This window comes from Malus sylvestris, chromosome 7, assembly GCF_916048215.2.
Source record: "Malus sylvestris chromosome 7, drMalSylv7.2, whole genome shotgun sequence".
NCBI lineage: Eukaryota > Viridiplantae > Streptophyta > Magnoliopsida > Rosales > Rosaceae > Malus > Malus sylvestris.
The window spans coordinates 5,488,648-5,502,282 of NC_062266.1; the positions used below are offsets into that span (position 1 = coordinate 5,488,648).

Genomic DNA, 13,635 nt, shown 5'->3' on the forward strand with positions numbered 1-13,635 from the left:
GTCGATAGGTTTTCATTCAGACGATGATGACGATCCACATATGTCCTTCATGGGCAGTTCCGTCATTTCACTGTAGAATTGGAAAAAGCTAGTGTGCGGGAAAACAAAATAGGGGCAAAAGCGTCAAAACACTGTTAATAAGCAGTGCTTTCTCTCACACGATAAACATTGCTTTTCTGCTGGGTTTTAGTAGATAGTAATTTATTAAGGTTTTTTTAGTGGAATAAAAATAAAGATTGTTTTCTTGTTATTAGGTTTCGAGATTGCTTTACAGTTTCAGGACTTGGTAATGCACCACTTCTTATAGAAATTAAGTCTTGACATGGTGTCGTATAGTGTAGAAAAAGAATTTCTGATGATTTCATTCGTTCTTAAATATACAATATATTTTGAGCTCACAATAAGGGCCAATGGCACATCTTGTGGAGAGGCTTGGTGAGCATATCAGCATGCTGACTAGTAGAGGGAACAAAGTGATCACGATGGTTATCCAAGTCAGCATGCTGACTAGCAGAGGGAACAAAGTGATCACGATGGTTATCCAAGACTACTTTTTCAACAAAATGATAATCAGCTCGATATGGCAAGTGCGAGCAAAAAAACCAGAATTGGCAACTATATAAGTGGCGCTGAGGTTATCACAAATAGAGAAGCATTAGAAACTGCAATGAGAAGCCAAGTTCATAAAGTAAGTAAGACAACCATGCTGTTTTTTCATAGGAGTGAGACAATGAGCGGTATTCAGATTTGCACTAAAATGAGCAATAATGGACTGCTTTTTGGAACACCAAAAGATAAGATTAAAGCCCCAATAAACAAAATAACCACTGATAGAACAACGAGTATCTGAGAAACTAACTTAATGATCCATAAATCATAACTAAAAGGTCAATGCTTTCAAATCATGTAGCTTTGAACAATCTATTCATAAGAACTAGATGATTTACCTCACACACGGGTTACAAGTCCCTCTACAAACATTCTTTATTCTAAAATTAGGGAGGGATCAAATTGTTTCGATTTTGCTTTATTTACACCACTACCATCAAAGCTGTGGTTGGGTTGGAAGGTAATTATTAAAAGCTAGGAGGGTAATTTTGTCTCAGAACAGATTTTGAAATATTTACGGTTTTGCCAATCTATTCTAAAGTAGAGGTTGAAAAAGGCATTGTTCATGTTTGTGTGTTTGGCTGTGCTTCAGCCAAAACTCATCGAATGGCCTGAGAGAGATGGGAGGATTTGTGGAGGGATTTCAGGGATTTGCATAGAGAGGGAGATGAGATAGAGAGATGGATTTTAGCGATTTGCCAATCCTTCCCTTTCAGACACAAGCTCTGCAAATCAGTATTCTTCCTATTCGGGCAGGAAATCTGGCTGGGCAAGGTCCCTGGCTCGAGCACTCAGCTCCTCGAGGAGTTGGCACTTTGGTTGATTGTCGGGCTCCGACTTGCCGAGATGCTGCAAGAGGAGGACAAAGTTAGTTCTTAAAGGTGTCTTTGTGGGGCCTTAGGCGTATGCCTTGAGGCTCGCAATCAAAATTAACTAAGTGCTAAGGCGTGCCACTGCCATCTATGTATGGCAATGTAGAACAAGTGTATTTAAGCCGATTACTTGTGCCCCAAGTTATTCTGACTTCTTGTTATCAAAGGATTGTTGTAGATGGGTTACGTCTACATTAAGTTCTTTTCTATGCCTTGAGATCAAGGACTTTTAGTTCGTTATCTTGTATGCTTAAAGGGTGGAGGTCCAGATCTGATCAAGTCACCAATTTTAATTCACTTTTAATCTTCTTATGACAATAAAACCACTAAGTGAACCATATCTGAGAACTGATGGAACTTTGGATCATCAAAAGACTGGAAATGACTTGAATATATACTGGGGAATACATTATAACACCATATCTATTAATTGAAAGACAAAACAAAGAGAGGCGGGCAAGATTTCACATTCTGGGGCAAGGTTATACGTCTTGCGGTCTTTCTTTTTTGCAGTGACAAAGGGTTAGGTAATAAAATAGGGATGAGTGGTAAATGAGTTTACACAATAGAATCGATATTACAACATTTAGAGAAGGTAGCAGAGCTATTAGATAACTAAGAGAGAATGGATGAATAATAGTAGGAGAAAAAAGTTCTTAATACATAAAACCTTTTTGAAGTTCACTTAAAGTTGAGACAAGTGACAAATGGATGAATAATAGTATGAGAGAAAATTCTTAAACTGTAGAAAACTGAGCATGTCTTTCTGAAAACGGGAAGTTGAGAGAAAACATAAATGGTACAGAAAACTGACTGAGCATATGTATGAATAACAGTAGGAGGAAGATTCTTAAACTGTACAAAAAACATATTGTCTTTATGAGTTATAAGTGAGAAATAGATGGATAACAGTATGAGAGAAAATTCTTAAACTGTACATAAAACTGACTGAAAGTTGAGATAAGTGAGAAACTTGTTAACAATTAAAACAAGATAAGTTTATAATTAATTTTTCACCTTTTATTTGAATAACAAGATAAACATGTTCATTTTATTTTTATTTTTTCAAAATATTCAGAAAATAAAGTGTTTGGGATTTATGAAGGTAATTTTTTTTCTTTCTCTATGGAGGTATTCGGATGATGGTATCCGTTTTTAAGGGTTAAATTTATATTAACATTATAATGAAATCAACGTCGGATATTAAGTTATAAAATTATTTCGAATATTAATTAAAGTTATAAAACTTTAACCTAAGATTAATAGAAAGGAACAAATGGTGAAGACACAACAAGATAGATTAATAAATTTTAGTACTTCAAAACCATTTGTTGTGAATGTGATAGTAGGGACTCACAATATATATCTTAGAAATATTTGAGAAATTTGCTGAAACATGTATTAGATTTTCAATTTTCATGTTAATAACTATATTAGTGACGCAAAACCATTTGTATTGGTGTTTGACTCATATTGAGTCTCTTAGAGATACTTGAAGAAGTTATTGACACCCCAAGTACGGATTTTCATTTTTATTTTCTCTTTTTCTTTATTTATAAACAGATAAGAAATCTATTCTTTCATATCTCTCTTTTCTCTTCTCTTTTTCTTGTTTTCAATATCTCTATAGATATTTTGACAAAAAATAGGATCTCTCCTATATACATACTGATATATATATATATATATATATATATGGTATGGACATATGAAGCACTGAAGAGTTCAATTTTATTTACCAAGCCATTAAGATGAATACAATGTTTCTCAGCATTTTCCATCCAGAAACCCACCAGCGCCGAAAATCCCATGGTCTACCGCTACCTAAAGATCAAGAGAGTCAGCGACATGGTTGAACAACAGATACTGGAACAGTTTGGAAGAGTCACCATCTTTAGCTGCATTTTAACAGATTTTGGGGAAGGGTGACTACATAGCCTCGCCTCCTTTGCATGTCTACCAACAAATGGTGTTGCAATGCAAGGAATGACGCGGCAAGGTGACGCGAGGTGAGGCGAGGGCGGTTTCGTGTGAATATAGCATTCTATTATGAAGAAGTTGAGATTCTATTCTACCATAAAATCAATTAACAATAGATGGAGTAGCCAAACTACTTATAAGCACATGCAAATCTCCCTTTTTCTTGATGTGGAATTAATTCTTAACATATTAACCACTATCACGGCTCTGTTTTTGTATTGTCAATCACCACTTTCTTTTCTTCCTTTTTGAAGAGAATGATTTCATTATAAACTTTCTTTTCTTCCTATTTTGAAGAGAAGGATTTCATTATAAATGAGTGAATTGTGTAACTGAATTCAACACAATGTTTTTCTGTTGCACATGCTTGTTATTTATGGCTTACGGATTAAACGAATTAAAAGAAAATTGAGGGACAAAAGAAAATAAGAGTGTGCAAAATGAGAGAAAATGTGTCTACTACCGATTAAGAGCAACTTCATCTCTAAAAAATGAGTTGGCCCAAAGTCCATTTAATCCACCCAAATGAATAGTAATTGACTCCAATGAACAGTAATTGGCCAAGTGCATCTCCACTCCTAAAAAATGAGCTGGGCAAGAGTCTAGTCAATTCATATTAAATTTTACAAAATAATTAAAAAAAAATATTTTAAATTTCGGATAGAAATTTTAACCAATCTTGTCATGCCACGTGTCATTTCCGAAAGTACAATTTTTGTGAAAGATGGTTTAAGTGTGTGTGTGTGTATGTATAAATCTTTTATTTTAAAATGAAATCCAACAGCCTAAATGTGGACACATGGCCCTTAAGATTTTGACTTTTTTTGTTTTTAACGCTTTTCGCACCCTGAATCCCACGTGCCAACGGTCAAAAAAAAGAAATTCACATGGCTGACACCAGCCTGGCGTCATGTAATCCGGTCTCTTGCTCAATCCATTATGTGCTGGCCTTAAAGCTGACTTCCACTTTGGGCCAGCCTATTGGGTGGGGTGGAGTGGGTTGTTAGAGGTGGAAGTGCTGTAAACGAATTAAAAGAAAAACCTACGACAGTCCTCCCTCAAAAAGAGACAAACATGAAAACATCATACATTCATGTTCCGTTGCATGTTCAAGGCCTTGCAGCAAGGTTGCACGAAAAATGTGTGTTCCTTTTTTCAAAAGGGAATCTGAAGCATGTCATTAATTTGATCCGTAAATGGTTAATTGTCCTCCGAATATTAATATGCTTACAAAGCTCCCAACAGAAACAGGACAAACATCAAGAGAAAAGACCATGGAACACGGTCAATCGGATGCCAGGAAATTGCATCACATCATCAGTTATTCAGACACAAGAAGAAAACCAACCAACCAACCAAACATACGAGAAAGGTAACGATTGATTTGAAACAATTCTGACAACTAGCAAACTATCTAGTTAATACTGTTACAATAAAGAAAAAACACTTAGCCAAAAGATGAGAGATCAATAAGCCTAGTACATAGCAAGGCACATAAGTTCACGAACTTGTATTTCAACCTATCAAGCCAATTACCCACCTTCCACCGTAATTAAGGTCATCTTTTGTAGCCTTGAGTACCTCTACAAACCCTTGTGAGAGATGTTTTTAGTGTAACCAACACACAAGTTGGTACACCACGTGTCACTATACAAATAGTGGGATATATGTGTTAAAAAGTTAATAATTTAAAAAATAAAATTTCTCACCACTTACATAAAAACACGTCTCGTGCTCTCGTCACAATAAAAACATTTATCCCTTCACTGGTTGAAATTAGAGGTAGAAGAGAACTACTGCCTCCCACCAATCACGGGATCACCATCAATAAGACAAAGGCTGCCCTCGCAGCCCTCGCATATCTTTGCATCAAAGCGAAGTGGCAGACCGCAAATATTATCTTGGTATCCAATTTTTCCCTTTAAATCAAACCAAACAAATGCTTCCTCGTCCTTCTTCAAAATAACCATTTCACCGTTCTTTGCGAAGACCAAAGGTGGGCAATAGTTAAGCAACCAAGTCATAGTTTCCTTTTTAATAGAATACAGAAGGGTCCAAGGTCCTCCAAAATCCTTCATAATCCAAACATCATTTCCGGTGTCCCAATCATGAACAGAAACACATAGAGAGCCCCCTAAAACCTCCAACTCCATGACGGTACTGTAATCCTTATCCACCGGGGTGTCAAACTCCCGATACTTTTCAGTAGCAAGATCAAAGGTCAGAATTATGAATCGATACATATCTAATCTGTTCGGCATTAGCCAACACAGAGCACCATTTGAAAACTCCAGCGCCGTGTCATACACATTCAGTGTACTAAAATCATTGCGAGGCAAGTTCTTGATCCTTTTCCATGAGTTCAATATGAGGCTATAAATACTAACTTCAGAACTCACAAAGACTCCCTTACTAAGCTCCGCAATTTGCAAATGTTTAAAGTCATCATAAACTGAATCATACCCGAACCCTAGGGATATATGTAAATCTGATGATGGCTGCTGCTGCTCAATAGCTGGGAGGGGAATCATCTTAAACTTTTGAATTGACGGGTTCCACAAAGCGACATTAGTACGGAGACTATTGCAAATGCAAACCACTCCATGAATCGAGCACCCCAGTATCTGATACCTCTCAGGGGATTTCAACGGCCGCTCAATTTAACGACTGTCCGGAACTTTTCGCTGCCGTTGACAGCCGATGAAAAATAATCTGATGAGGGGGAGCCAATTGACCTGACTAAAATGGTGCGAAAGGAATTGGTTTGGATGGAGCGTTGAAGATGAGCTTTGATGAAGTGGTGGTGGCGGATGATGGCATTCCAAGCTTTGGAAACGCTGAGGAATCGAATCAAATCCTTGGGCGGAAGCCTTGAAAGGATGTCGAACAGTAGCTCCGGTGGGAAGTCTGACATTGACGTTGGTTTCTTCTCTGAGGAGCAACAATAATCTGGAGAAATCAGGAAAGGATTCCACCTAATCATTCTCGTCAAACAATCCAAATCCTTAAAGTTTGTTGTTTATATTAATTTCATATATAATTGATATTGTGAATTTCTTTTATGATTATTATTATTGGAATTTTTGTGTTACTTCCATATTTTCTATTATTACTCCAACACCAATTTGGCTTTAGTAGACCACCGACCAACAAGATCGATAGGGGGCATATATGAGTTTGTGGCTAGTTATCTATGTAAGTCTCGAACTGCACAAGTTTATCTAAGTCTCACCAACTTTCTCAATGAAATATTGTTCGTGCTATATAATCATAAAAAAGAAAAATTAAAAAAACAAATTATCAACAAATATGCACGAGGAAGATGTTATAAGTAGCTATTGATCATGTGAAGCAGAGAAGTTGTTCGTTGTTTGTTGGTGGACATGGAGATCAAGTCCAAGTAGTGCATGGCTTCACAAGGAAGTAGCCCTTCAAGGAGAAAATTGAACAAATGCGATGAGTGTGACTGTTGCATCACATCCAAACACTCGTCCAATAGTCTCCGCTGCTGCTCTTTGCTCAGCTCGGCTGCCTCCATGTACGGCAATACTTCTCTTTCCTCCTCCGTAAAGTGTTGTCTATAACGCTCCTACATATTAAGTCCAAATAAAATATATATTTAGTAATATTATTATGTGTAGAATATTATATTGTATGACTTAATACAGTGCTAATCACGTAGACCCCACTGTATAATATTCTCTCATCATCCAAAGTTCCAAACCTTTCATTTTTTATAACTCCATACAAAAATTCGTCCAAATAAAAAATCATTTTATTTGATTGTTGTTATAAACATTTCAGAGTAAACTGTCATTTAACCCCCTGAACTATCACGTGAGTTTCAATTTCTCCCCTGAACTATTTTTTCAGCCAATTGACCCCCTAAACTATGTTAAAGTGGCCAATGAACCCCCTACCGTTAAGTATCTTTAACTCCATCCAATTTTCTGTTAGAAAGTGTCATGTGCTTGGCACATGACCACCTTTTTACATTTTATGTCTAAATCTTTACAAAGAAAACATATAAAACAAATTTAAAAAAAAAACATACAAACCCTAAACTTAATCATTCAAAATAATAGAAAAGGTAAGGCTTTTTATATTAACACTCCACAAAATGTTGAATGCACCCCATATTAAAATTTAATATTAAATGACTTATTTACTCCACTATGCAATGACAATTTTGACCTTATTAGGTTTTAAAAAAAAAATTATAAATACATCCCAAATCACTTTTAGCGTATTATTTATCTTCTCAACTATCAAAACTCTCTCATCCTCCATTGTTGAACAAAATCCTAACCAATGAAACTACAAACATGTTGATTGAGAAAAATTGTTTTTGACAAATGAAACACGAAATCGATGTTTCTGAAGCTTCACATGAGGTAAGACTTCACATTTTTCATTGTTTTAGTGATTTCGATGACATCAATAATTATTTAATCTTGCGTTTGCTGCATTATTTAAACTTATATATTCATATTCATATTCATCTTTTAGGGTTCATATTGAAAAATAATGCAGCAAACGCAAGATTAAATAATTATCGATGTCATCGAAATCACTAAAACAATGAAAAATGTGAAGTCTTACCTCATGTGAAGCTTCAGAAACATCGATTTCGTGTTTCATTCGTCAAAAACAATTTTTCTTAATCAACATGTTTGTAGTTTCATTGGTTAGGATTTTGTTCAACAATGGAGGATGAGAGGGTTTTGATAGTTGAAAAGATAAATAATACGCTAAAAGTGATTTGGGGTGTATTTATAATTTTTTTTTTTTTAAAACCTAATAAGGTCAAAATTGTCATTGCATAGTGGAGTTGACACGCCCCGATCCCGATATTCCTCGAATACCAAGATAGGCACGTGCTGGCCGACACCCAAGGGTGACGACAGCCATTAATTGAAAGCAAATGCTGAGAATAAGGAATAAATAAGGTTTATAAATATAAAAGAATAAAGAATATGCATTTAAGGAACGTGTTCAGAGCACACATCTAATCGAGAATATTAGAAGAATTAACATAAACAAATTGAATGAACACAGAACGGGGTCCTACACCTAGAGGACTCGAAGATACCGATGCGGAAGTGTCTGGATGTCGGGATTGTACGCCTCGATTCTAAGTCCTGAAGGGGGCGCAAAACAAACATGAGTGGACCAAGTTGATATATATATATATAATAAAACAGTTATCAACGTACTAACCCCCAGGTTTTATGAAAACACATATATAATGTTAAACATAGGTTTTCCGAAACCTAGCATGTCGTGCAATGTCTCAAATCATAACTCATATATATAATAATCACTAGTGAATTGTCCGATAACCTGCAGGCCCCATGCCAGCTCCCCGTCTCTGAGCGGACAGTCAGAGGAATATACACTACAGGCCCCATGCCGGCTCCCCGTCCCTGTGCTAAATAGCCAGAGGAAACACACTCCAGGCCCTATGCCAACACCAAACCGTCGCCCGGAACGGACCGGAATCTATCCCTACGTCCCGTAGCGGAAATGACCACTAGGTAAGTACGAAACCATTGAACATATATATACTGAAAAACAACTTCGTAGTATAAAGTCATTCATCATCTATACTACAAAGAGGTGTTCTAAATATGTTCTAAATATCATATCGTCATCCATCGGATATTCTATAAGAACATGGGTTATAGGAAAAATAGTAATAATTCAATCTAGCCTCAGTAAGCATACTATCTCATAAAGTATTTCATAAAACATAAGTATTAAATCATGATTTTCATGTGTGCATTTCTATTGTTAAAACATGCTTTTGAAGGGGTCCACTCACAAATACTTAGCCGCCGAAGAGCCACGCAAACTAGCAATCATGGAAACGTCACAAATATTGCCCCTAAGCACATAAAGGGTACAATTAATAAAACTATATAATAGCAATTGAATTTGGGAAAACGGACGTTGGAAACGGATTCGGAACGTCGAATTTAGCCTATGAGAGGTCTTGGACGAAACCCCAAAAAGTCAACTCAAAAAGTCAACGTTGATCGTTGACCGATCAAAGTCAAAGTCAACTCTGACCGTTGACCGTTGACCAGGTCAACAGTCAACTGGTCAGAGGTCAAAGTCAATTGGGCTTTGAATTGGGTTGGGCTGAAAAGGGCTGAAAAGGGTTTTGAGGAAAAGGGCTTTCAGCCCCTTAACAGAAAATGGCCCAAAGGGCCCTAAATTCCTAAAACAGAAAATAAAATAAACAAAAACCTTAAAAGGTTTTTGGGTTGGGTCATGGGCCACAGACCCTAAACATAAACGGCCCGAGGGCCTTTGGTCTTAACAAAATAATTAAATGAAAACAAATAAAAGGAAATGGGTTGGATTGGGCTGGCCTCACCACACAGGCCTAAGGCCCTCTTGCTACAGGAACCGGCCTGGGAGGCCTGGCCTCACCGGAGCACCACCACCGGAGCTTCACAGCTCCGGCCGACTTCCACACACAACCCTAGACTTCGATCTAGGTACCAAAACGAAGAGCAAGACGAGGGGAGTATTTCTATACCTTCCTTTCGTCGTGGAATGGCCGGAGATGGCCGGAAAAACCCCCGAGGTTGCCGGAGTTGGGTGTGCTTACACCCGGCTTCGATTTCGTCCCATAACCTCCAAAAATCACGAATTAACTCCAATTAAACCTCAATCTCGCAAGAATCAAGGACGAAAAGAGAGAATTAGGGGCTTACCTAACCGGAAAATACAAAAATCCGCCGGAGTTCCTTTCCGGGTTTTTCGCCGAGTTCACAGAAACGAGAGGGAGAGAGAGCAGGACGAGATGATGAAGGGTGATGGGCTTCCTCGCGCGGGGAGATGGGTGCGTGCGTGTGTGCACGGTGCAGAGAAGAGGGAGAGAAGTGAGAGATGAGAGAGAGCCGAGAGGGAGAGACATGAAGAAAGAAAAGAAAAACAGAAAAGAAGAAGAAAGAAGGGAGTTCACGGGGGAAAAGAGAGAAGAAAGAGAAATTGTTTGGGGGGGCTGCCACGTGGCAGATTTAGAAGGAAAAAGGATCCAATGCTTTGGATCCTGATTTGGTAGACAAAAAGGATGAAATAGATATATTTAAAACATGGCCTAATTGGATAAATGGTCCCCGTGGTCATAAGGTATTCGGATGATAGCCCCTGTGGTAAAAAAATTCGGATTTAAACCCCTGTGGTCTAAGTCTGTTAGGATTTAAACCCATGTGGTCTAAATCTGTTAGGATTTAAACCTTTCTGTTAAATAATGCTGATGTGGCTGCCACGTGGCTGCCAAATGGCTGCCACGTGGCAAAATAATAATTTTTAATTTTTTTTAAAAAAAAAACCTGAATTAAAAAAAAAAAAAAAAAAAAAAAAAAAAAAAAAAAAACAAACAAACCGGATCTGCAAGAAGAAGAAGGAAGAGGGAGAGGGAGGAGGGCGCGAGGAGACGGCTCCGGCGAGGGGGGAGCTAGTCTCCGGCGGGAAGAAGAAGAAGAAGAAGAACAAGAAGAAGAACAAGAAGAAGAAGAAGAAGAAGTCGCGCAGGGAGACCGGCGGGAAGAAGAAGAAGAAGGAAGAAGGAGAGGGAGGAGGGTCGCGCGGGGAGAAGGCTCCGTCGGGGGGGGGGGAGCTGGTCTCCGGCGGGAAGAAGAAGAAGAAGAAGGAGAAGAAGTCCGGCGGGGTGGGGGAACGGGCGGAGGGCGGAGGGCGGAGGGCGGGGGGGATTTTCTGGGTTTCTGCGTTTTTTTTTTTTTTTTTTTTTTTTTTTTTAATTCAGGTATTTTAAAAATTATTATTTTTGCCACGTGGCATATATGTGGCAACCACGTCAGCATTATTTAACCGAAGGGCATAAATCCTAACAGACTTAGACCACAGGGGTTTAAATCCGAATTTTTTTACCACAGGGGCTATCATCCGAATACCTGTTGACCACGGGGACCATTTATCCGATTAGGCCTTTAAAACATTTAGGGGTAATTACAAACATAAATCTTTATAATTAGGGGGCGGGTGTTACAGGAGTAAATAAGTCATTTAATATTAAATTTTAATATGGGGTGCATTCAACATTTTGTGGAGTGTTAATATAAAAAGCCTTACCTTTTCTATTATTTTGAATGATTAAGTTTAGGGTTTGTAAGTTTTTTTTTTTTTTAATATTTGTTTTATATGTTTTATTTGTAAAGATTTAGACATAAAATGTAAAAAGGTGGTCATGTGCCAAGCACATGACACTTTCTAACAGAAAATTGGATGGAGTTAAAGATACTTAACGGTAGGGGGTTAATTGGCCACTTTAACATAGTTTAGGGGATCAATTGGCTAAAAAAATTGTTCATGAGGGAAATTGAAACTCACGTGATAGTTCAGGGGGTTAAATGACAGTTTACTCAAACATTTCATTGTGTTTTTAGCAACACTGTGCATGTCTATTTTTTCTTTGTCCCAATTTGATATTGAAACTCTTTTCGATATGGATAAAATTCTGTAAGAAAGATCTTTGAATGAAGACCCGGAAAAATAAATAGTTTGAATTATGAAAAAAGATTATGGAATGAATTTAAACATGTAATTAATATTATATTAAATTACTAACTAGTTAGCTTTGTATAACACTAATAAAACAATAACAAGAAGCAGTTAACATGGATCACCTGTAGTGATTTGAGGCGCTTAGAAAAGTTAGAAAGGGCTTCTTTGTAGTCACGACTCCCAATGTCAAGAACCTCAATGGATTTGATGTCTTCTTTGATGCCGTTCATGATGGGTAGGTCCCTTGCGTGTTCTTCATTCGCAGCTTTACAGATTCCTGCATAATTATTTGGTTAGTTTACCATCTTAACTTTATTTAATAATAATTGTTATTAACATTTTAAAATTTTCATTTTGCCCTAAAAAAAATTTATAATCAGAAAGAAATATACGATTCTTAGGAGTGTAGAATGAGATTTTTAGAATGCTAATAACAGTTCCCTTGTTTTAACTCAACATTTTAGCTAAGCTATGACATTTGCTGGGTTTTTAAAATAATTTATTATTATATCACTTAGTATTACAATCTAGTAGTATTTTTTCACTTGTAAATAAAAAAATTTATATTCAAATTTCGAAAATGACGAGCTTTATGGCAATTTATTCTTTTTCCCTTTATGTCATTATACAGTATGGCGTATGTGTGAAAAATCTTTCCATATTCACTTACATATATAATCTTATGGTTTTTTACTCCATCAAAATAATATTCATGGGAAATTCTTACAAATGACAAGAAGTTTAGGTGCCGGAAAATATTTATAGAAGATTCCTACATATACCTTTATTTTTGCAATCCTAAAAATATATATACCAAAAAAAAGTAAAAGTTTAATTGGTAAATATTCTTCTGGAAAAAGGAAAAAAAGATGTGACCTGGATCACAGTAGTTGAAGATGGGGAAGAGGAGTCTCTCCTCCATCTGAGCGTGTTCCAACATCAGCTCCAAAAGCTGCGAGTAGTTCCTCCCCAGCTTCCTTAACTCCATCCGAGCACTCCCCACCGTCGGATCAACCACCCCTCCTCTTCCTTTACCCGGACGCTTCAACAGATCCGTAACCCACCTCACCAACCTCTCCAAGTGCCACGCCAGGCTCCTGTGTTGCAGCTCAGTCAGCTTCACAACCGCCGCCACCAGCGACGTCGTTTGGGTTTCAGAGGACGACCCCGTTTGAAGAAGAAGCGGCGGATGAGGGAATCTGTCCTCCATCAACTGCAGCAGAGTATTGGGTGGCCCTGAAACCCTCTCAGCTGGCTCCGACGATGACCCGCCCTCCTCCACCTCCATCGCCACCTCCAAGTTTCTATAATCTTCGTCGTTGTCGTCGTTGTCGTCGTTGTCGTCGTTAGATCTGGCTACCACCACGCAGCGAAGTGAGACAGCCGCCGCCTTGTATTTGAGGGCAAATCGGATGTAGTTTGTGCTGCTGGGAGAGCCGTACAGTCGGACTGTTGTCGTCAGTTGTTTTTGCGGCACTATCTCTGCCGTCGATTTCTTCCGCTTCGCGAAACAGATCCCCATTATTTACAATTCAAAGATATACATATATCATCGGTAGCGGCCGGTAGCTATTATATATGAAAAACTTGGAAAATTGAGGCCGTTAGATTCTTTCATCATGTATATTACTATATA

The 13,635-nt window shown here is 37.8% G+C and overlaps 2 protein-coding genes and 1 pseudogene across 3 annotated transcripts; all 3 read right to left on the bottom strand.

The window, feature by feature from the left end:
- Positions 1-5,129: 5,129 nt before the first annotated feature.
- Positions 5,130-6,597, bottom strand: LOC126628010 (F-box protein CPR1-like; annotated as a pseudogene).
- An 80-nt stretch (positions 6,598-6,677) lies between these two features.
- On the bottom strand, positions 6,678-13,635 carry LOC126628016 (uncharacterized). Its single transcript, XM_050297589.1, has 3 exons — positions 12,876-13,635; positions 12,122-12,276; positions 6,678-7,050 (listed from the first exon to the last, which is right to left on the bottom strand). The coding sequence occupies exons 1-3, from the start codon at positions 13,519-13,521 to the stop codon at positions 6,787-6,789; spliced, it is 1,065 nt and encodes a 354-aa protein (XP_050153546.1). The 5' UTR covers positions 13,522-13,635; the 3' UTR covers positions 6,678-6,786.
- On the bottom strand, positions 8,396-10,464 carry LOC126628021 (uncharacterized). Of its 2 annotated transcripts, XR_007625207.1 has the most exons (4): positions 10,187-10,460; positions 10,009-10,106; positions 9,286-9,348; positions 8,396-8,602 (listed from the first exon to the last, which is right to left on the bottom strand). XR_007625207.1 is itself a non-coding variant. In XM_050297598.1 (3 exons), exons 1-3 carry the CDS (start codon positions 10,387-10,389, stop codon positions 8,535-8,537), a joined length of 369 nt encoding a protein of 122 aa, XP_050153555.1. In that variant the 5' UTR covers positions 10,390-10,464; the 3' UTR covers positions 8,396-8,534. The 2 variants fall into 2 exon arrangements, 1 of the variants encoding a protein (XP_050153555.1); XM_050297598.1 differs by lacking the exon at positions 9,286-9,348 and having other exon boundaries at positions 10,187-10,464.

Coding starts and splice junctions, on each gene's coding strand:
- LOC126628021 (XM_050297598.1), bottom strand. CDS start 10,389: ATGTCTCTCCCTCTCGGCTCTCTCTCATCTCTCACTTCTCTCCCTCTT. Junction 10,107..10,186: donor TTTTTGTATTTTCCGGTTAG/GTAAGCCCCTAA, acceptor TGATTTTTGGAG/GTTATGGGACGAAATCGAAG. Junction 8,603..10,008: donor CATTCCACGACGAAAGGAAG/GTATAGAAATAC, acceptor CGCCCCCTTCAG/GACTTAGAATCGAGGCGTAC.
- LOC126628016 (XM_050297589.1), bottom strand. CDS start 13,521: ATGGGGATCTGTTTCGCGAAGCGGAAGAAATCGACGGCAGAGATAGTG. Junction 12,277..12,875: donor CTTCAACTACTGTGATCCAG/GTCACATCTTTT, acceptor ATAATTATGCAG/GAATCTGTAAAGCTGCGAAT. Junction 7,051..12,121: donor AGCGCCTCAAATCACTACAG/GTGATCCATGTT, acceptor CTTAATATGTAG/GAGCGTTATAGACAACACTT.